Source organism: Hyperoodon ampullatus, assembly GCF_949752795.1.
Source record: "Hyperoodon ampullatus genome assembly, chromosome: 1".
Taxonomy (NCBI): domain Eukaryota; kingdom Metazoa; phylum Chordata; class Mammalia; order Artiodactyla; family Ziphiidae; genus Hyperoodon; species Hyperoodon ampullatus.
This window is the reverse complement of record NC_136914.1, coordinates 214,286,791-214,308,867: the sequence shown is the minus strand read 5'-3', so window position 1 is coordinate 214,308,867 and position 22,077 is coordinate 214,286,791. Positions and strand designations below refer to the sequence as shown.

General features: G+C 35.5%; 1 protein-coding gene across 1 annotated transcript in view; it reads right to left on the bottom strand.

Annotated features, from left to right (window-relative positions):
• The window catches only part of ATRNL1 (attractin like 1), a gene marked incomplete at both ends in the record, with an annotated part of 692,251 nt that overhangs the window by 461,048 nt on the left and 209,126 nt on the right, over window positions 1–22,077 (bottom strand). Inside the window, one exon of the mRNA XM_079717281.1 lies at window positions 14,432–14,525. Within this exon, the coding sequence (XP_079573407.1) occupies window positions 14,432–14,525 (94 nt within the window). The remainder of the gene's footprint in view (window positions 1–14,431; window positions 14,526–22,077) is intronic.

The window sequence follows — 22,077 nt, the reverse complement described above, 5'->3', positions numbered from 1 at the left end:
TGTTGTCTTCACGCTGAGCAGGCAGAGGAGGAAGAGGTGGAGGAGGGGAGGCGGAGGCAGGAGAGGCAAGCACACTAGGTGTAACTTTACAGAAATGTGCTGTGATTTCTGTCTGACTTTTTTGTGTTTTCATGTCTCTAAAAATTGTTTCTATACAGAACCTCTCCTCCACCATTTGCTTTAGTTTCGGCGGCCATATCACAGAAGCCTCCAATGTCATGAAAGGAGTTAGGAGGAGTCTTGAATAATCGGAACCCTATGTCAAACTGTCTAATGTCAATTTGTTTTCTGGTGCTGCTTCTTCTACATCTTCTTCCTCACTGTCTGGCACTGGTTCAGAGGCACTCAACTCCGTCAAGCCGTCCTTAGTTAATTCCTATGGTGTGGTATCTATCAGCTTTAGAATTTCTCCGAGATCCGTATCTTGAAACCCTTCAACCTCCACCTTTTTTTTTTTTTTTTGCTATATCCACAATCTCTTCCACGATTTCCTGTCTCTGTCATAAATCCCGTGAAGTCATGCTCATCATCTGGACAGTTTTCTCCAGCAGGAATTTATTGGTTCAAGCGCTGTAGTTCTCACAGCTTTTTCTATAACACAACGGCATCTTCCAGGGCAAAAGCCTTCCAGACTTTCATGATGCTCTCCCTATCTGGGTTCCCTTCCATAGCACTGACAATCCTGTGCATAGAGTACTGTACGTAACGAAGCTTAAAGATCCTTATGGATGCCCTGATCTAGAGGCTGAATTAGAGATGTTGTTAGAGGGCAAGTAGGCCACTTTGATGCCGTTGGTGTTGAACTCATGGAGACCTGGGCGTCCAGGGGGCACTGTCCAATAGCAAAAAGAACTTTAAAAGGCAGTCCCTTATTGGCAATGTACTTCCTGACTTTAGAAACAAAGCATCAATGGAACCAATCCCAAAAAATGGTTCTCGTTATCTAGGCCTTCTTGTACAATCAAAAGACAGGAAGCTGATATTTATCTCTTCCTTGCTAGGCTCCTGGATTAGCAGCTTTATAGACAATGGCAGTCCTGATCACAAACCTGACTTCATTTGCACAAAACAGTTGAGTTAGGCTACCCCTTCCTGCCTTAAATCCTGGTGCTTGCTTCTCTTCCTGACTAATAGAAGTCCTTTGTAGCATTTTTTTTCTAGAATACAGCATTTTCATCTGCATTAAAAATCTGTTCAAGCAGATATCTCATCAATGATTTCCTTAATGGCATCTGGGAACTCAGCGGCTCCCTCTCAGTCAGGAGAAGCTGCTTCTCCTGTTATCTTGACATTCTTTAAGCCAACCCTCTTTCTAAAATTATCAAACCATCCTTTGCTGGCATTAAATTCTCCAGCTTTAGACCCTTCATCTTCCTTTTGCTGTAAGTTGACATATAATGACTTCACTTTTTCTTGAATCATATTAGAGTCTATAGGTATGCCTTTCTCACAACAATCCTGCACCCACATAAGCTGCATTTTCAATATGAGATTAAAAGGTATTATGCAATGAGTACAAGGTTTGAGCACCTTCTGGAGTAGCTGCAGTGATGGCTTCAAATTTTCCTTCTCTGTTTTTTACAATGGTCCTTATGCTGGATTCATTTGTCTTGAAATGGCAGGCAACTGCAGCTGCAGACCTCAATCTATAGTACGTATCAAGCAATTCAGCTTTTTCCTGTAGTGTCATGACTCTTCTCTGCTTCTCAGGAGCACTTCCAGTATCACTGGTGTCACTTCATATGGGTCCCATGGCTTCATTTAATGTTTACAATATTGCACTAAATACGATGAAAAATACACAAGAACCACGAAAGCTCACTTTTCACTGTGATGTGCAATTTACTGGAGAGAAGAACTGCTCATGCAGATATGATTAGCATCACAAGGCATTTTAAGTGGATACTCAACACTTGAGCTCAAAGCAATAGTAACAGAAGTGGCTACAAAATTATTACAGCAGTAAAGTATATAGTACAGTCAATTTTATGCAAGTATAATTTAATGCTACATTTTTACATTTATTTACATTAATCTCAACTGTGAATGGCGCCATGTAAGAGCTGTAAGTGTATGCATAAGTTTCGATAAATTTTAACTTTCTATAATAAATTTTAAATAATAAATTTTTGTATATTTTATGACAGTAAGTGATAAAATAAAGTAGTATCTACATATATTTTATGCATTCATGACATTTTTCTTAATTTTTTCAATATTTCTACACTATAGGGTTTGTCTGTAATTTTTTTCAAATTGTCACAAATATCCAAAAATTTTTCCAATATATAATGGAAAAAAGTCTGTGTTTAAGTGGACCCATGCAGTTGAAACCCTTGTTGTTCAAGGGTCACGTGTAGTTGACTTCTAGTCTCATACCACTGTAGTTGGAAGAGACGTTTGATGTGATTTTAAACTTCCTTTACACCCCCCAACATTCAATGTTTTTGATATCACATTTTACATGCTTGTTTTGTGTATCCCTTAACTACTTATTGTGGATACAGAGGATTTTATTACTATGTTTGTCTTTTAACCTTTCTACTAGCTTTAAAAGTAGTTGATCTACTACTTTTATTGTATGTTTGACTTTACCAGTGAGATTTTTCCTTTCATAATTTTCACATTTCTAGTGATGGTCTTTTCTTTCCCACTTAGAGAAGTCCCATTAACACTTCTTGTAAGACCAGTTTCGTGGTGCTGAACTCTTTTAGTTTTTGCTTTTCTGTAAAACTCTTTATCTCACCTTCAGATCTGAATAACCTTGCCTGGTAAAGTATTCTTAATTGTAGGTTTTTTCTTCTTATCACTTTAAATGTATTGTGCCAATCCCTTCTGGCCTGCAAGGTTTCTGCTGAAGAGTCAACTTATAGTCTTATTTGAGTTCCCATGTATGTAACTAGTTGCTTTTCTCTTGCTGCTTATAAAATTCTCTCTTTAACTTTAATTTTTGCCATTTTAATTGTAATGTGTCTTGATGTGGAGCTCTTTGGATTCATCTTCTTAGGGACTCTGTATTTCCTGGGCCTGGATGTCCATTTTCTTCCCCAGGTTGGGTAAGTTTTCAGATACTATTTCTTCAAATAAATTCTCTATCCTTTTCTCTCTCTCTTCTCCTTCTGGGACCCCTATAATGCAAATTAGTACATTTGATGCTATCTCAGAGGCCCCTTAAACTATCCTCATTTTTTTTTACATTTTTTTCCATTCAGCTTGGGTGATTTCCACTACTCTGTCTTCCAGATGGCTGATCTGTTCCCCTATCTGACCTAATCTACTGTTGATTCCTTCTAGTGTCATTTTTATTTCAGTTATGGTATTCTTCAGCTCTGTTTGGTTCTTCTTTATACTTTTCTAACTGTTCATATTCTCACTGTGTTCATCCATCCTTCTCCCAAGTTTGATGAACATCTTTATGATCATTACCTTGAACTTTTTATTGGGTAGATTGCTCATCGCCACTTTGTTTAGTTCTATTTCAGAGGTTATGTCTTCTTCCCTCATTTGGGACATATTCCTCTTTCTCCTCATTTTGCTCAACTCTCCGTGTTTATTTCTGTGTCTTAGGTAGGTGGGTTATGTTTCCCAATCTTGGAGAAGTGGCCTTATGTATAAGATGTCCTATGGGGCCCAAGAGTATGCTCCCCTCTGGTAACCAGAACTATATGGTCTAGGGGTGTCCCCTCTGTGGTCTGTGTGTGCCCTTCTATGTGGCACAGTAGACCACTGTCGGCACACTGGTAGGCAGAGTTAGCCCCTGGCCTGGTGAGCTGCGAGGCCATGCTTCACATAGTGGCTGGAGGCCCACTAGAGTGCAGGGTAGGCTTTCCGTATGGTTGGCTGAACAGCCCAGGGGGAGTGGATGGCAGTCACAAGGCTGCTTCCAGCTCACTGGTGGTCAGGGCCAGGTCCCCACATGGCTGTCTGCATTCCCCTGGGGGGCTTGGGGCTTGTGCCAGTTCTCTGATGGGTGGGTAAGCCCCTGGTGCTAAGAGGCTAAAGGGAGGATTCCAAGATGACACTTGCCAATGCCAGTGTTATCACAGTAGAACAAGATCTCAAAAATGTCTGCCACCAGTATCTCCATCCTCAGGCAGACACCCGGCTGCCTCCTGCCTCACTGGGAAGCTCTCCAAGATGAGCAAGTGGGTCTGACCCAGGCTCCTTTCAAATTACTGCCTCAGCGCTGAGAGTCAGAGCATGTGAGATTTTGTGCACACCCTTTAAGAGGGGAGTCTATGTTTCCAATAGCTCTCTGGTTCTCCTCAATGTAAGCCCTGCTGCTTTTCACAGCCAGACATTCTGGGGGCTTGTCTTCCTGGCACAGGACCCTTGGACTGAGGGGCCCAATGTGGGGCTCAGACCCACTGCTCCTTGGGTGGGACCTTCACAGTTGTGGTATTTCTCTCATTTGTGGATCACCAAGCCAGCAGTGTGGATTCTGGCTATACAGTGTCGCCACGCCTCCTACTCATCTCACTGTGGTTCCTTCCTTATGTCTTTAGTTGTGGAAAATCTTTTCTGCTAGTCTTCATGTCACTGTCATAGATAGCTGTTCTGTAAGTAGTTGTAATTTTGATGTGTCCATGGGAGAAAATGAGTTCAGGGTCTTCCTACTCTGCCCTCTTGGCCACTCTATCTACTGTACACTTATTTTATTCTAACAATACCAACAGTGCTATATGTATGAGACCTATTCTGATATCCTAGAGTTAAAACCACTTAACTTTGTTATGTCTGATGTCAATGTAATAATCAAACTGGAGATCAAGGACTATGCAAAATCTCCTAAGAGACAGCCTTCAATGACAATAGCTCTGATAAAAGAGATGGAGAAGTCTGCAAAGGTTTTAAGAGATGAATGGGGATCAAAGAACAATCTGACTCTAAATACTCCACAAATACTTCATTAACCTAACCCTAGAAGTCACATTTAATGAATAGGTTATTTAAGGTTATTCAAATGAAAGGGCAATAAATAAGGATGTCACGCAAGGTGCCAAGTGAACGGTAACTACTTGTGGAAGGGTAAGCTAACTCCTGCAACAAACAATCTGAAAACCTAGTTTTACACAATAAATGTCTGATTGTGGCTTAATGCATAGTCCAGTATAGAGGAAGAGTTATTCCATGCAGTTTTCTCGGACCTGGGCCGTTCCTAAGCTCTGCAATCTTTTAGATCCTCATCTTCGTCTCCATTGAACTGTTGAATGAGGAAATAGAGAATGTACAGCACAAGAGATTTTAGGGGCCAGGTCTGGAGTGGTGGACATTGCTTATGCCTATTGGTCAGAACCCAATTACATGACCTCCAACCTAACTGTAATAGAAACTGGGAAACATAGCCTAATTTGTTTACTAAGTTTTCATAGTTGACAACTAAATGAAATTCAATCTAATAGAGATCTGGAAGATGACGTGTTGACTTAGAAACACTGATGGCAGAGCTAACACCTAAATTCGAAAGTACATTCCTAATAGTCCAAGAGTTTTATACTCAGAAAGTCACACTCCAAAAGAGTTCAGGTATTTACTTGACATGGGAAGTATTTTAGCTCAAGTTGACCTTCCTACCTGGAGAAGTACTGTTTTTCCCCATTCCCAAGAAGACCTATAAAAAAAAAGGGAGTAACTGGCAGCCATAAAAAGGAACAAAATTGGGTCATTTGTAAGAGACATGGATGGACCTAGAGACTGTCATACAGAGTGAAGTAAGTCAGAAAGAGAAAAACAAATACCGTATATTAACGCATATATGTGGAATCTAGAAAAATGGTACAGAAAAACCGGTTTGCAAGGCAGAAATAGAGATACAGATGTAGAGAACAAATGTACGGACACCAAGGGCAGAAAGGGGGGGGGCGGTGGTATGAACTGGGAGATTGGGATTGACATATATACACTAATATGTATAAAATAACTAATGAGAACCTCCTGTATAGCACAGGGAACTCCACTTTGCTGTACAGTAGAAACTAACATATCATTGTAAAACAACTATACCCCCCAAAAAATAAATAAATACAATTTTAAAAAGGGAGTAATTGGGAAAAACAAAGTCCTAAAATACATTAATTTATATTTGTTTTTTGTGGGTTTTTTTTTTGTGGTACACGGGCCTCTCACTGTTGTGGTCTCTCCCGTTGCGGAGCACAGGCTCCGGACGCACAGGCTCAGCAGCCATGGCTCACGGGCCCAGCCGCTCCGTGGCATGTGGGATCCTCCCAGACCAGGGCACGAACCCATGTCCCCTGCATCGGCAGGCGGACTCTCAACCACTGTGCCACCAGGGAAGCCCTATATTTGTTTTATAAAGCCCTTACTATGTGCCAGAAGCTAGTCTAGAAAGGAAGGCACAAGTTTGATTGTCCAAAAATGTAAAAGGCATTATTGGCATCATCCTCTGCCTCCTGCCACCAAAAAAAAAAGAGGGAGAGAGAGACTAGATATAACAAAATAGATTAAAATGGGTAATAATCTTAGATATTGCTGGTCTAAAGGCAAACTAGTGAGGAAAAAGTGCTCAGGAAGAAGATTCGCCTATGGCAAGGACTATGTATGTATCAAGAACTACTAACTCACAGCTGTTTGGAATGCTTGTAGTAAAGCATAATTTTGATCTGCATCGTAGAATTTAAGTCACCATTTTCCAGGAGATTATTCTTTACCCTAATTTTGAGAACCAGTGTCTTAATCCTAACATAAGTAGCTATGAAGAAGTTATGATCACTAAAGAGGAAAGATATAAGGAAGAGAAAAGGAGATTCAATTATTAATTAAATTACTAAACTTAAAAGATCCTGCTAATTAATTGTGCCATATATCTCAGTAATTATAATTCCTAATATGTTTGAGAAATTTTATCTTCAACTTACTGTGGATAAAAACTAAAACATGATTCTGGATCAACCCACCAATTTTGATTAATCTGCCAACATAATATCTAACAATATCATGAATGTGTATAATTTTCTCCAGAAGGAGCTAAATTGCTCTAAGATCTTATATGCAATAAATAAAGCAACAAAAGTTTTTTGGCTAGATAAAGGAAAACACTAATTAATTAGATCAGTGGTTCTCAGTGGAGATGAATGTGTGGGTAACAATTAATTACCTCTATAATTATGGAGTTCTAATGGAATGTACTACAATGGCTAAAAGGGAGGCCAAGGATGACAGATATCCTGAATGCACAAGGCAACTCCACATAACAAAAAATTGATCCAAATCCCACACAACTTTTGGATAAAATAGCAGATCAACAGTTCTTGTTCATAATTATTTGACTGTTGAACCTAATTCCATTTTACCTATAAATAGAATAGTTTTGCATGTTTATAACAAACAGTGAATTTTCTAGGAATGCAATTACCATGTAACTTGAAAATAGACCATGTATAATTTTATTCAGAGTTTAACTAAGATGTGTTCATCGTTTTAGAAAACCTCATCAAAAATAGCTATGCTGTTCATGGTATATATACAACACAAATCTTGGAGTATGCCATGTGTCTAGAGAATATGTGAGACTCCTTTTAAGAAACTAAGAACCAAATTTTATTAGTAGTATAGACTTGTGAATAGCACTAGATTTCATTAATACAGTGATGAAAATTGTTATTTTATTCCTATACTATATACTTTTAAAAAATGTGTAGCCCTATGGTATAAAATCTATGTGATAAAAATCACATATTAAAACTATGTATTTGGGGATTGCCAATTATTTTTCAGCTGGGAACTCTGACAATGTTCCCAGAAGCCCAAAACAACTCCACTGGCTCTGGTATTACTATATCTTTTTCCAAATTATCCTCTATTACCTATTTCTATGAAATGATATAGTTTCCAAGGTCTTTTCAAGTACCAGAAATTGAATGTGTGCCTTGACATGTGGTATGGTTTCAGGATAGAATGTATATTTTCTGTGACATTTTATCATAATCTTGCCCATATTTTAATCTAGGGAATTATTTTGGCACTAACAAATAAGACCCAGCTAATATTTGAGAATATAATACTTCCTCATTTTCTCCATTTCAACAGCCTGTTATTTGTCTTGGTATAAGACCTCTAATTTCTGATTTACCATCTTCACTGGGTCCAGAGTGAATGCAAGGAGTTTAAGGGACTCCTTGCACTTGACCCTTTCTACCTAATGGCTCCTTTCCCACAACTGAGAAGATCAACCTGAAGAGTCTGCCAGCTGCTACATTTATCCATTCCAATTATGCACTTAGGGACAGGAAAACGACCACAGGGTGCATTTGTGGACCAATGTATTCAATTAAACAGATTTGGACCAAAATTCCATTTATTACCTGGTCCCAGTAAGTTTCCATTCTAATAAAGGGGCTATGACTCTACATCTCTAAATACCAGTAGCACTCCTCAATTTTTAAGATAATTAATTATGAAAATCCATAAAGTCCTAGAAGGTGCTATTCCATCACCATTGAGAACCACCTAATAAATTAATGTATTCCTTTGTGCAACCAAAATATTTTGAGCTTCATAGTTACTGTGTACAATATATAACAACACTTTCTGTAGGACTTTTAGATATTTTCTGGTAATAAGAAAGATTAGACAGGTCTAATCCAGGGCCGATCCAGAAACATGTTTTTTTGTTTCTTTTTTTTTTTTAAACATGCAATAAATGTTAAGATAAAATTTCCCAATTGTGTCTTCTGAAATATTCACATAACTCCTTAAATACACAGTAACAATACTGAACAGATTTTTAAGGGAATATATTAATGTTATCTTGGTGACCAATACCAGGCCAAACACCTTACCCCAAAGCCCTTGAAAAGTATGTGTGCACCATTTTCCAGTGACCAATTATGTACTAAATGGCTTGAGGTCCCACTGGATAGAATGGAGGAGAATGTATTGTGTGTATTGATGAGATGGCATGCATGGTTCCTCAAAGGAACCCAACCACTATTTTAACTGATGGGCTCTGGGAATCAGAGATTCAAATCAGAATCATGAAAAGACTGAAGGATCACAATTTTCTACTAAGGCAGCTGACATCAACCTTCTGCTTATTGGTTCATGATTTTTTCTGGTGATACAAGTCCAACAATAATCTAGTTGGCTGCCAATTTAGCTCATCCCTCAGAACTCACTTAGGCATTTCCACATGTCCCTGTTGGTCATCTCGTCTTGCTGACTATTAAGGTAATTATATCTATATTTAAGAGTTAAATGTCACCATCTGGCTTCTACTGTTCTGGAATCCTGACATACACATTGTCACTAGAGAGCCCAGCTGACTGGAAGCATTTTCTACTGTCTATCAGGACCTACAGAGAACAGCCACCACTGAGTTCCACAGGTTCCAGGGCTCCCCTTACTGCTGTACTCCTTATTGTCCTAGTGAAGGAAGTGTTCTGGAAGACCTCCAAGAATATATAGTCAGTTAATGGGCAGTCTGATATTATGTAATACATGCATTCCAATACATCCAACTTCCTGAGTTTCTGACCCCGGGGCTCAAAATTTCCCAAGACAGTTCCAGCAACTCCCACCTCACTAACTAGAGGCAAGCATCACGTCCACACTTTAAAAAGCCATCAGCAACTCCAGGTAAACTAAGATATGAAATCCTGAAATATAGGAGAGTGATGCCATATCAGTACAGTCTCCCTTCTCCAGTCTTATATCCCATGTCCCCACGTCCAACACCCTCACTGTGCACTCCTGATTCCTGCCTCTGCATACTTGCCAGGCTCTGCAACTTTCTGAGTGGATAAGCTATCTCTTCCTAGAGCAGAGACTGTGTTTTCCCATTCATGCTACACTGAGACCTGATGCTTCTTACTGATCTGAAGACAATAAGTAGAGGCAGGGGACACTCTGGAGGAGGACATCTTTTTAGGAAGCATAACCCTCAGGTGAAATCTTTGCACTGTGTCCAGAGAAAAGGAAGCTATTCTACTCTAGCAAATGACAGAGGGCTACTTCTTCCAGTCAGGAGTGTTCAAGAGAATCAAGGATTCAGGGTTCTAAGGTCGTACTCATAAGTGTCCCCACTGTAGGCCTCAAAGTCTTACTCCTTGTCATCAGGCAATGACTCTGGCATGGATAAATTGTCGTGACTGAGCCTTCAGTTTCATCTGCAGTCTGCCAACCTTATGACTAAATCCTGGGCATAATTTTCAAGATACTCTGCTCTCTGGCTATAGAGGATGAGGGTCGTTAAATGCTGTTATGAGGGCCTCTGATGCTCACATTATGCCTTGAATTGATGGAAGCCTCCTTCTTTACGCCTTCATGGCAATTAACATAAGCTAGCCAAGTTTATAAGCAAAGTTACCATCGCCTCATGACTTTCAAGTGCTAAAGTTGCTACATAAACTAATACTTCTCCCTCAACCGATACTTTATCCTATCAAACACAGTTAATATTCTCAATAATTATTATAGCACACCAGGATAATCACTACCCCACTCACCATTAGCATTGTAGTGCTTATTGCCATTTGATAAGTCATCCAATTATAAAATCCTATGCTGAGGGTCTATTATCTAGAACTGCTTCCACTAGCAACCAGTTTAGTCAGAATAACCTCAATAGCAGATGCTGAAATAAGGACCTGGATGTGGGTACTTGCCAAGGAGAGTTATCTCAGGAAGGATTGGTGACAATGTGGAAAATGGAGGACAAACTCCCATTCCTCGTTGGCCAAGGATTACCCATACTGGCATCAACTGCTTTACACTTCCTGGTTGCACCTGGGCAGAAATGAGTAGCTTTGGAACTAAAAGAGAAACAAAGATTCTCATTCTTTATGTGGAATATTGGAAAGTACAGGAAACTGTCCACTGCAGCCTTGATGAAACCCTAAAAGCCATGAGAGTTGGCAAGATGTATCGTAAGTATCTGCCACATTTTATCAAAACTTCTTTCACCTATTTTTATCTGATTTCCCTTTAATTTCCCACTGAGGAACATTAGTTTCTATCAGTAAGGTTGTTAGAAGGCTGAAGGAAAAAACAATTAAATACTACTGACCTTCATTACACATACATTGAAAATGACAGACATTATATTTTACATAATGCAAATATGGGTCACCTTCACATTGTAAATTGAGAAATTTTACAAAAATAATATGTGTGCTTTCTTTAAAGTCTGCATGTTGCTCCTCAAAAGTAAACAATTTTCCTAGAGAATACCACTTCACTCATTTCTTATTTATTTTTATATTATAGTTTACTTTTCCATTAAATTAATTTTTAACTTACCATTTTTGAGTTCCAACTGTGTTTAGGCCAGGGCCAGAATGAGAACTTTACCTTGGCAAGATTAATAATTTGGTGTCCCTTTAAATGAATATTTTGACCCCATACTGAAGCCCTGCCCACTGTGTTTGCTATTCCCTTCCCCCAGCATACACCACAAGAAATTATCTCCAATTTTTTCCATGGGCAATTGGTGCGGTTCATGAAAAAAAACTCTAAAAAGTGTGTGGACCCACCAATTCCTCGGCCCCAAGACCTTCACACTATTGACAATGAGCACTTGAGCACCAATTTATCAGCCACCTCAGCTGACTCTGCTTTTAAGCTTCCCGCTGGCTTCACTCCAGGTTAGTCAGTGTTCCTGTCTCATTTGTCCCTGAAAGCTCTTGTTTCTCTTTAGAGTTTCGGTCATTTGGTTACCCCGTAATTTCAGTTCTCCAACACTTTCAAGAAAACTCATGAATTTGCAGTTCACCCAGCTTTTCTTTCTTTCATTGTAAAGGCAGGAACAATGCTTTTTCCAGCTCTCTACATCTTGAGCAAAAACTGGAAATGCTATCATTCATTTTTACTTGTTTGCTTTACTGACGTGGTTTCCCTTTCTGTTTACTACATTCTATACCCAGAAAATTTTAACTCTTCCTTCAAGTTCCATCTCAAATATGCTTTGCTTAAACTTTCCTTAGTCTTCCATGATAAATCAATCATTCCCTTACTCCTTCACTACTTTCTTCATTCTATTCCATTAAATAAATTTACTGAACACTTACATTGTAGTACTGATGCAATGGTCCCTAAAGAGGTTCACTTAATAAAGGATACAGGCAAGTACATAGATAATGCAAGGAAAACATTAGTAAATAGGAAGAGAACCAATTTCAATTTGGAGGGGTTATGAAAAATACACAAATGAGATGTGATGTCTGACTATATACTTAAAGCCAAACAGAAATTATCCTGGGAAGAGGAAAGAGTTCATTCATAAGCATCTCAAATCACTAATGTATCAATAATAAATTAATATAGTATATTTTGGCTAGTGTCACTGCTAGCCTGAAAGAAGCTTTAAGTAAAAACCGTGTGTTATTCATCTTCATTAAGAGTAGCAACCACTCACTTAATAATTGTTTCCTGACTTGAGTGACTAGCTTTGCTTCTTAAAGAGAGCATTTTTTCCAGTATAAGCACACTGCAGGAAATTATTGCTTTAAGTATGAGGACCCTATTGTCATCACTGCCCTACACTCAAATAAATAAATTAAATTAATAAAACAAATATTTACACAAATATAAATATATATTAATATAAATATGTAAATAATATACATATATTTCTATTTTATAAATATATTTTATATTTGTATACAAATAATATATGATATATATTATTATATAATATAAATCTTATATAAATAAATAAAACAAATAAATAAGTAAAACAAAAAAGTAATGAATGTAATTCTATCTACAAAAACTGTCCACAAAATACTCTCTACAAATTAGTATTCCAAGTTTTCCTCTGCTTATAAAAAATTTCCCGTTTATAATAACTAGGGCAAAATGTAATTTCACCATTCAGAACTACATAATTTATTTTTCTAATATTTCATACATATGCCAAATCCTGTAACTCTGTATATATAAGCTTAGAAGCCCATGAGTTCAGTGAATTAAAATGCTGTCTCTCTTACCTGGAAACAAAAATATGTTTCTAACGTACTGCATCACATAACAGATAATTATTATGGATGGTTATACCATTTGTGCAAAAGTAAAGTACAAATTTAAATTGTAAGTGTTTATAATGATGATGGAATCTCACAACAAAAATAAAGTATTTGTTGCCTAAGACCAAGAGCTACTACAAAATTCGTTGGGGGAAGAGAGATGCAAGGAACAGTACAAAATGAAAATGAAGGGCTCTCGTTAAAAATTTATTAAGAATTTTAATATGGTGACAGAAGAACATTCAATCAGGCATGATGCCCTTCTAAGCATGAGGCCCTGTGTAAATGCACATGTCACACACCCAAGAAGTTGGCGTTACTTATGACAACCAGTATGTAGCACTGCAAAATACTGGAGGCATCTCTCTGACTTAAAGCATAGGACTTTGATTTAATCTCATTGGTACTGAGAACAAAATAGCCTTCCTTAATAGGAATTTCCCTAAGATCTTATGCTTTGACCTCATTTTTAAGTTTGGAGACTATGGAGAAGGAAAAAAAACTGGTTCTGCTCACCTTCTCTTGAAAACCTATGATACCTCAGTGACTAGTCAAAGATATAACCACCTAACTTGAAATGTTTAGGATAATTCTATTGTAAATAATGTATTGTTCTAAATAAAAACAAACAAAAAGACCATTTTCCATGGCTAACATACCTCTTTGGATATAAATTTTTACATATAGTTTTGGATAATCTTTTATTAATTTTTAAAATAATTATATAATTATTATAATCAGAATTTATGGTTTATGTCATACAGCATATTATACCTAATATAAATGTAAGTGCATATATACAACTCAAAACTATAAAAATGATTTTAATATATGAAGAATATGAATAAGAAAAAACATTTAAGTAACATGAAACAACTACTTTTTAAAGTTACTCCTTTTGGAGGTAGGTGAGAATAACAACTAAATTATAAAAAGACAAAAACCACTCATAAAACTACTGAAAGCAGAGTAACAACAAGAGTGGGTTCATGTCTAATGAAATAGCAGAGAAAAAGAAGATACGTATAAGAAACCACTTGCAAGGCCTAAAAGACTATAATGATCAGAATTAATAATAAAAGATTCAAAAGAAGGAAATGCACAGAAACATTGGATTTCAGTTATTTAACAAGATATAGAGAAAAGTTATAAAGATAGCAATGGAGGTTTGATATATAAGATATTTTTCCAGAAAAAGTAAGAATGTTTCTTTTTATCAGAGAGATACAAAAGACAAATATTCTATGGGCTCTGTTTTGAAGGCTCCACAAAATTGTCATTTTAAAGGCTTAATTTTTTATGAAAATTGATAAAATGCAAGTAAACATAGCTTACAACAATACTGGTTGCTTAACTAACACAACACTAAACTTAAAATGGAAAACGTATAACAATTAGTTCTACAGCACAAATTCAACCCATGAAAGTTCTAGAAAGTAATGTTTACTTACAATTGGCATTGATCACCTTTTATTCCTTTAGTTGTGCAGAAACATTTTCCTGTGTGCATATGACAAATATTTGCATGTCCACTGCATGTACAAGCTGTAAGTCAAAACCAAAATGATATTGAATATTCCCCATCACAAACATGTGCATCACATTTCAGGGAAGGTTGTATTATCTTATTTGTAAACCATCGATTATCCTCTTGCCATCCAAAAACTAGGGTTAGCATACAAGTTATTTTTAATTAAGGGGAAGTAAATTCACTTATTTAAAAATTTTGTGAAACTCTTCAAAGTCTTTGGGGTATCCTGAAGTCTAGTGCGGATCCAAGTATTTATCTCATCCTTCTTTGGACTTTTTTCCATTTCTAATTTGGTACATCTACTTAATGAAATGAGTTTCAAAGAGCATAAGATCTTTGGAGTCAAACAGCTCAGCTTCAAAATGTACATCTATAATCACTAGCTATGTGACCTTGGGCAATTTATGTAACCTCACTAGTCTTATTTTCTTCGTCTTCAAAAGGAGAAAGGAGCTCTCAGGACTTAGTGAGAATTAAATGAGATAACGTATTTTAAATTCCTAGCACATATCAAGCACTTAATAAATGCAACTATTACTTCCACTACTGTTACCACTGCCAACAATAAAAAAATATAATTTTACATATTGTATAAAAAAGCGTATCTGTTTATTTGCCCAAATATCATCCTTTTCTGAGATCATTCTCAGTTTTAGTATTCCAGAACACTACCTGAAACATTCCATAGTATAACAGTTACATATAGTCAATTTGGTTCACACGGAACTCATTTCATTTTCTTACTTTGCATTCCTTTGTTAAAGATCAGCGTTCCAATTATTCAGGACACAAATCTCACACTTTATTGTGCCCAACATCCAATCAGCTGGCAGGTTTAGTTTCTACATGCAGGATCCTTCTTGTATCTGACCTCCTCCTTTCCACTATGATAACACATCATTCAAGTCCTGTCACTCATGCTCTCTTACTGACACCAATACATTACATAACTGATCTTTCTGCCTTCAGTATGGCTAAAACTCATTCTCCAATCCTGAGACATATTCTCAAGAGATAAGGCTGATCATGTCATTAGCCCTTTCAAAAACCTTTAATGAGAACTACTGTGTTCCTGCACACCACCAGCTAGTTAAACCATTCTATTGATAAAAATGAAATAATGATTTCATTCCTGATTTTCATACACATTTAAAAATAAGATAATGAGTCACTGATTTTGATTAAAATATTTTAGAACACTAAGTTTCTTATTGTTTATGATTATTTGCTTTGAAAAAAACACATAATTAATATAAAGTAAATATATACAACCCTACACACACATAAAAAATAAATTTTGGTATTAGGTAGATTATTAAGAAGCCAGGCTTTCTTTGCTAAAAGAAACTTCTACATAAAAGTGTGGGTTTTCTTTCATAAAGACTATTTAAATAGATCAGTATAATCTTCCTTTAAGTTTGTAGAATTAACTATGGAAACATAACATGTGAGAATTTTAGAAATGAATGACAAGATGCAGAAGTGCAAGGAATAAAGGAAATTATCATGAGCAAAAAATGGACTCAGATATAATGATAACATGTAACTTCATAAATAGTGAATGAATATACCATGGTATCTTTTAATATTAACTTGCCGTTTCACATTAATACTATCTTGTATTCAGAACTTCCCTAAAAAACAAATGATGCACATTAATATTTTAAAACTTGGGTAAACTTTTTATTTACCCTTTATGGCAGAACTAGATAATAGTCACACTTGCAGCATTTCTTTAAAGAATTATCCATGTATAGTAGCTTTAATAATTTCTGAGACAGAAAAAATATTGTGTTAAAATACATTTTAGTGAAAACTCATTTTGAGAGAATTCCCTTCTGGTGCTACACTTCAGGCTAAAATGGCACAAATGTATTTTAAATTCAATTGTTTAAAATTTATACTTCATGACGGTGCTGAAATCATTCTGTTGTTGTCAGCGTTTGAGGTTATCTTTTTGTGCTGAATAAGCACCTATAAAATCATCATACTGTGGCCTTTTGTTTGGTAAATTTTATATGATGATGATTTTATAGCCTAGCTATACATTACAGGAACATTATGAGGTCACATGGTATTTCTGTTTCCCTATAATATAAATTTGCAATATCAACTTGTAACTATAACTAAACAATAAGGATAGAAAAAAAGATGGTATAAGAGTTATTCAAATAAATTGTATATAAAGAATATACTTTAGAAAAGAAAATCAAAAAATAGTCATTGGCAGTACTTGTTTCGAAGTCAGTTTATGTGCCTCGGTCCTTTAATTGCTATGTCATTGCTATTTGTCACACACATATACAACGGCTTCTGGGAGTTAGGAGATCATGTCCACTTAATTTCCTTTATATACTTCTAGCATAATTATACTTGATATTTAGTAGATATATTACATTAGTTTTCAAATATAGTAAGAATTCTGGCAAAGACAAATGTTCAAATAGCCACATGATTTAAAATTATATTCTTCAAACTTATATTTTTATTTACGGCTCTAAGCCCAAATATCCATCATGTGTGGCTTATGAAAAGGGAAAAGAGAACATAGCCATTTCCCTTTGATATAAATAAACATGAAATGTTGATACCAATAATATCTTAGCAATCTGGATTTTCTCACTAAAAACTCAAAAATTACAACTATTGCCATGTATTAATCTGTTGCTGAGAGTATGATTTTGTTTTCTCCTGGAAAGATGACAAGTCTCATACTTTAAAATACGTCATTTGACTTACAGAGATTATTTTGTTTACTTAGGATATTGGGCACCCATATTTGCCTAAATAAAGAGTAAATGAGAAATTAAGAAATGATTCTTTCTCCAATAAATAAAGCACAGTGAAACTCAGTTATTCAGGGTGAAAGGCACTGCTCTAGAACTAGTCTGAGAATATGATGGTGAACAAGAATCTAGAACTTAAGGACTGGAACTGCCAAGTAAATGGTACTGTTTTAAGGATTTAAGTTACAGGTTGGAGAGTCATAAAGTGCCAAGAGGGCTATTAAGATTCATATTTTATATTTCAAAGCCATCTAACATATTGAAAAATGAGGAGAAACTCCAACCATCTGTTCTAAGGGTCAGTAAACTATATTGTGATGGCAAGTCCTCACTTCCTATTTTTTATGGCCCATAAGCTGAGAATGGTTTCTACATTTTCAAAGGATTGTGGAGAAGAAGAAGGAGGTGAAGCTGGAGGAAAAGGAGGAGGAACAAGAGGAGGCAGCAGCAAAGCAGCAAGCATACCTGTACTTGGATCACAAAAAATAAAATATTTTACTACCTGATCCTTTGGAGAAAAAAAAAAATTGCCAACCCCTGACCTATAACCACAAAGCCAGGAAACACATAACTTGTCAATTCTTCATTCTGACTGAATGTTCAAAACACAAATCTCATTTAAAACAAACAAGGTTTTGTTTTTTTCTTTTTTGATAGAAGAGGGTTAAGCATAAGCAATGAAAATATTTGACCAAAATAAATTTCAACCCAACTCTTCTGGAATTGTATTTTTAATACCTTGTGTTTAGCTTTGATAAAGAATAACTTTAGTCATATTTCATTTTCTAACTCTAGCAAGATAAATTTCTTGAACATGCCTAATGACTACCATTAAAGTTTTTAAATCCTTTAAATTTTACTTATTTCTTTAATTTGAAGTTTTCATTCATCTAAAAAAGTAGGGCAAAATGTTAATACCCTGGGCTACAGATGAGGCAAGAATGACACATATTATTAGAATCTATTCACAAACCAAACCTCAATACCAATGAAATACCAGGCATTTTTCCCACATTCAGTTCTACCACCAAAAATTACTACTTGCCTTAAGTTCAAATTCTTAAATTCCAATTTATTGAATTTTTATTGCATCTGTTTTTAAATCTGCATTGTTTTCAATGAGATTGTTTTTAAAGGTTGTTTTGAGTAGTTATTAATCAATGAATCAAATCATCTGAAAAAAGTCGTTGAGTATTCATTATGTTAAAAATATAAAACATGAAGTAGGTTAATGACAAGAACAATATTTTGCAACCATATATGAATGCACTATTTCCAAAGTACTTTCACACACATTACCTATTCAATCTTTACACCATATGTATTATACTCATTTGATAGAATAGCCTCAAAGAAATGAAAAAAAAAGTCCACATTTATACATCTAGTAAGTAGTAAAGAATTATATCCTGAGATTCTTTCAACTTCTTGATAGACAATATATATGTGTGGATGGCACATATAGATAACATGTAACACTCTTGACCATATATGCTTTTTAATTTCAAATATATAATGTACTTTTTTAATGGTTTGAAAGCTGAAACTAACCTGAAAACATCAATGATAATAACCTATTCAGTAAATACACCATTAAATATAAGTACTAAGATTGAAAGGTTGATTCATTATTAAGAAATTCATTAATACACCATATTATCGAATCTAAAAATAAAAAAATGATTATCTACACAGATGCTAAAAAGTCTTTGACAAAAGTCAATGCCGGGGCTTCCCTGGTGGCACAGTGGTTGAGAGTCCGCCTGCCGATGCAGGGGACACGGGTTCGTGCCCCGGTCTGGGAAGATCCCACATCCCGCGGGGCGGCTAGGCCCGTGAGCCATGGCTGCTGGGCCTGCGCGTCCAGAGCCTGTGCTCCACAACGGGAGAGGCCACAGTAGTGAGAAGCCCACGTAATGCAAAAAAAAAAAAAAAAAAAAAAGTCAATGCCCATTCCTGATAAAACATTCAATAAAATAGTAATTCAAGGATACTTTCTTAGCATAATTATACACACACACACAAACATATGTATATGTGTGTGTGTGTATGTATATTTATATATATATATATATATATATAAAAATATATAAATATACATACACACACACACATATATATAATAGCCAGTATCTTGCTTAATAAGAAAACACTGGAAGCTTTTCGTCCACTAAGATCAGGAATAAGGCAAGATTCCCCAACAGATCTATTACTCTTAAAATTGTATTAGAGAGGGCCTCCCTGGTGGTGCAGTGGTTGAGAGTCCGCCTGCCGATGCAGGGGATACGGGTTCGTGCCCCGGTCTGGGAGGATCCCATATGCCGCGGAGCGGCTGGGCCCGTGAGCCATGGCTGCTGAGCCTGCGCATCCGGAGCCTGTGCTCCGCAACGGGAGAGGCCACAACAGTGAGAGGCCCGCGTACCACCAAAAAAAAAAAAAAAAAAAATTGTATTAGAGATATTAACCAACGTAATTATACATGAAAAATTAATTGATGTGTAAGGACTAGAAAAAAGTGAAAATATCTCTATTTGTAAATGATATGATAGTATGCCTGGAAACCCTAGAGAATCAGTGTTAAAACAAATTAAAACAATAAGGAATTCAGTAAGATAATAAATTTAAAAATTAATATGCAGAAATCAATAGCCCTCTAACAATAACCAGGTAAATGATATAAAATCTTATTTATAATTGTAATGAATAAGATAAAATACTTAGGAATAAATTTTAACAAAAAATATGCAAAACGCATGGGAGGCATAAAAGTAGTTGTGAAAAAATGGAAAGACACACATTGTTCTTGAAAAAAAAAACCAATATCATAAAAATGTCAGTTCTATTTGAATTAGTTTATAAATCTAACCCAATCTCAACAATACTAACATTTTTTAGTGGAACTTGATAAATTGATAATAATAATCACATAGAAAAATATGCATTCAGGAATAGCCTGGAAAACACTAAAAAAGAAAAGCTAAAAATGGGGGTGGGGGACTAGTTCTAATAGACATTCAAACATTTATAAGCCCTCTAAAATTAAAACACTGTGATACTGGCACATCAATAGGCAAACAGATCAGTGGAGTAGAATAGAAGATTTACAAATAAACTGAATACATATGAAGCTTTGGTATATAAAAATAAATATATTTTTATTGATATAAATAAAAATATATTTATTGTCAATAACTAAAGTTAGATTATTTGCTGTCAGAGAAGGAAATTAAAAATTTGGAAAGGAGGAAGAATAGAATGAACCCTGTAGTAAGGGATAGGAAATGAGAGGTATTAGTGTGAACTCATGGATTTTACTATAGAGTACAGGTAGATACAGAAATGGGTACTGATGTGTTTATATGTATGTATGAGAATTTACTGGTGTCTGTTATGTATACATACATCTATTTTCCAGTTCTGTCTGCTAGCATGATCCATAAACACTGATGGCCCTGTAGCAAAATGCCCAATAAAGGAACCAGCGATGCTTGAGAAATGCCAGCTTCCAATTAGGGCAGGAAAGGTACAAGATGAGTGCCAAAAACGTAAGGAAATGCTCAAAGAATGATAGATAGATAAATAGATAGATAGATAGACAGATAGAAACATTGATGCATAGATACATAGATAAATACACAGATGCACAGATGAATACATAGATAAGATTCACAGACAGACAAACTAGAGAAGACAAAGCTTTTCATTGTATAAGAAAGCTAACTAATTATTGTAGGAAGAATGATGGAATCAGAAAATCTCTGTTTGGTAAAAATCACAAAACTAGTGAGTAAAAGTTTGAGAAGTAACATGATATTCACATAGTCTCATAGTATCTCCTACAAGATATTTTTTCATTAAAGGATAAAACAGTGACTTTATAGTGAAGAAATCTGGCAGACACCACTTTAACCAAATGTTTATGAACATCTGAAAAGCGGGGAATACCTGTATTCCTAAAAAATGTCAATGTCATTACATAAAAAGAAAGACTCAAGAAATGTTCCAGATTAAAGTCTAAAGAGACATACAAATCAATGCAACTAGTAATCTTGAATTTTCTTTTGCTCTAAAGAACAATGTTGGGACAATTGGTAAGGTCTATGTTTAATAACAGTATGCATCAATGTTAATTTCCTAATTTCTATAATTATAATGTCGTTAAGAGAATTCCCAACTTTTAAAAAATAAACCCTAAAATCTTTAAGGAATAGAGGGATATCAAGTCTGCAATGCTTAATTGAGAGATAGGGAGAGAAAGAAGAAATCTGAGGGAACTTATTGAATATCCTTACAACTTTTCTGTGTTAAATTATGTCCCCCCCAAAATTAAGACCTTTTACAATTTTGAAAATATTAAACATTTCTACACTTTAAAAATAGATAATAAAATATACTTTTATGTCTTTTACTTGTACGTCAATAATAACATTATGTTAACAACTTTATTTGAAGAGTTCTTTGTTTTTCCCATATGTTATTAAGGGTTTAGTTTCTATATTTCTGAGTAGAAGGGATGTTGTTAACAATATGTAAAATAATGATTCAATTTCTCAAGAAAATATTAGTCTCTATCTTTTCAAGAAAAACCAATCATCCTATGTGAATAATTACCCAAATGCCTACAGTTACCAACAATGGGATTCATATAAGCACAATACAGCTTTAAACTTGAAAGAATTAGCTGCTGGCAGATAGAAAAATAAACAAAATATACCTTAAAATCATTTAAAATACAAATTATATGGTATACTGAAATAGATATTTTGAAGTTAGCTAAAAA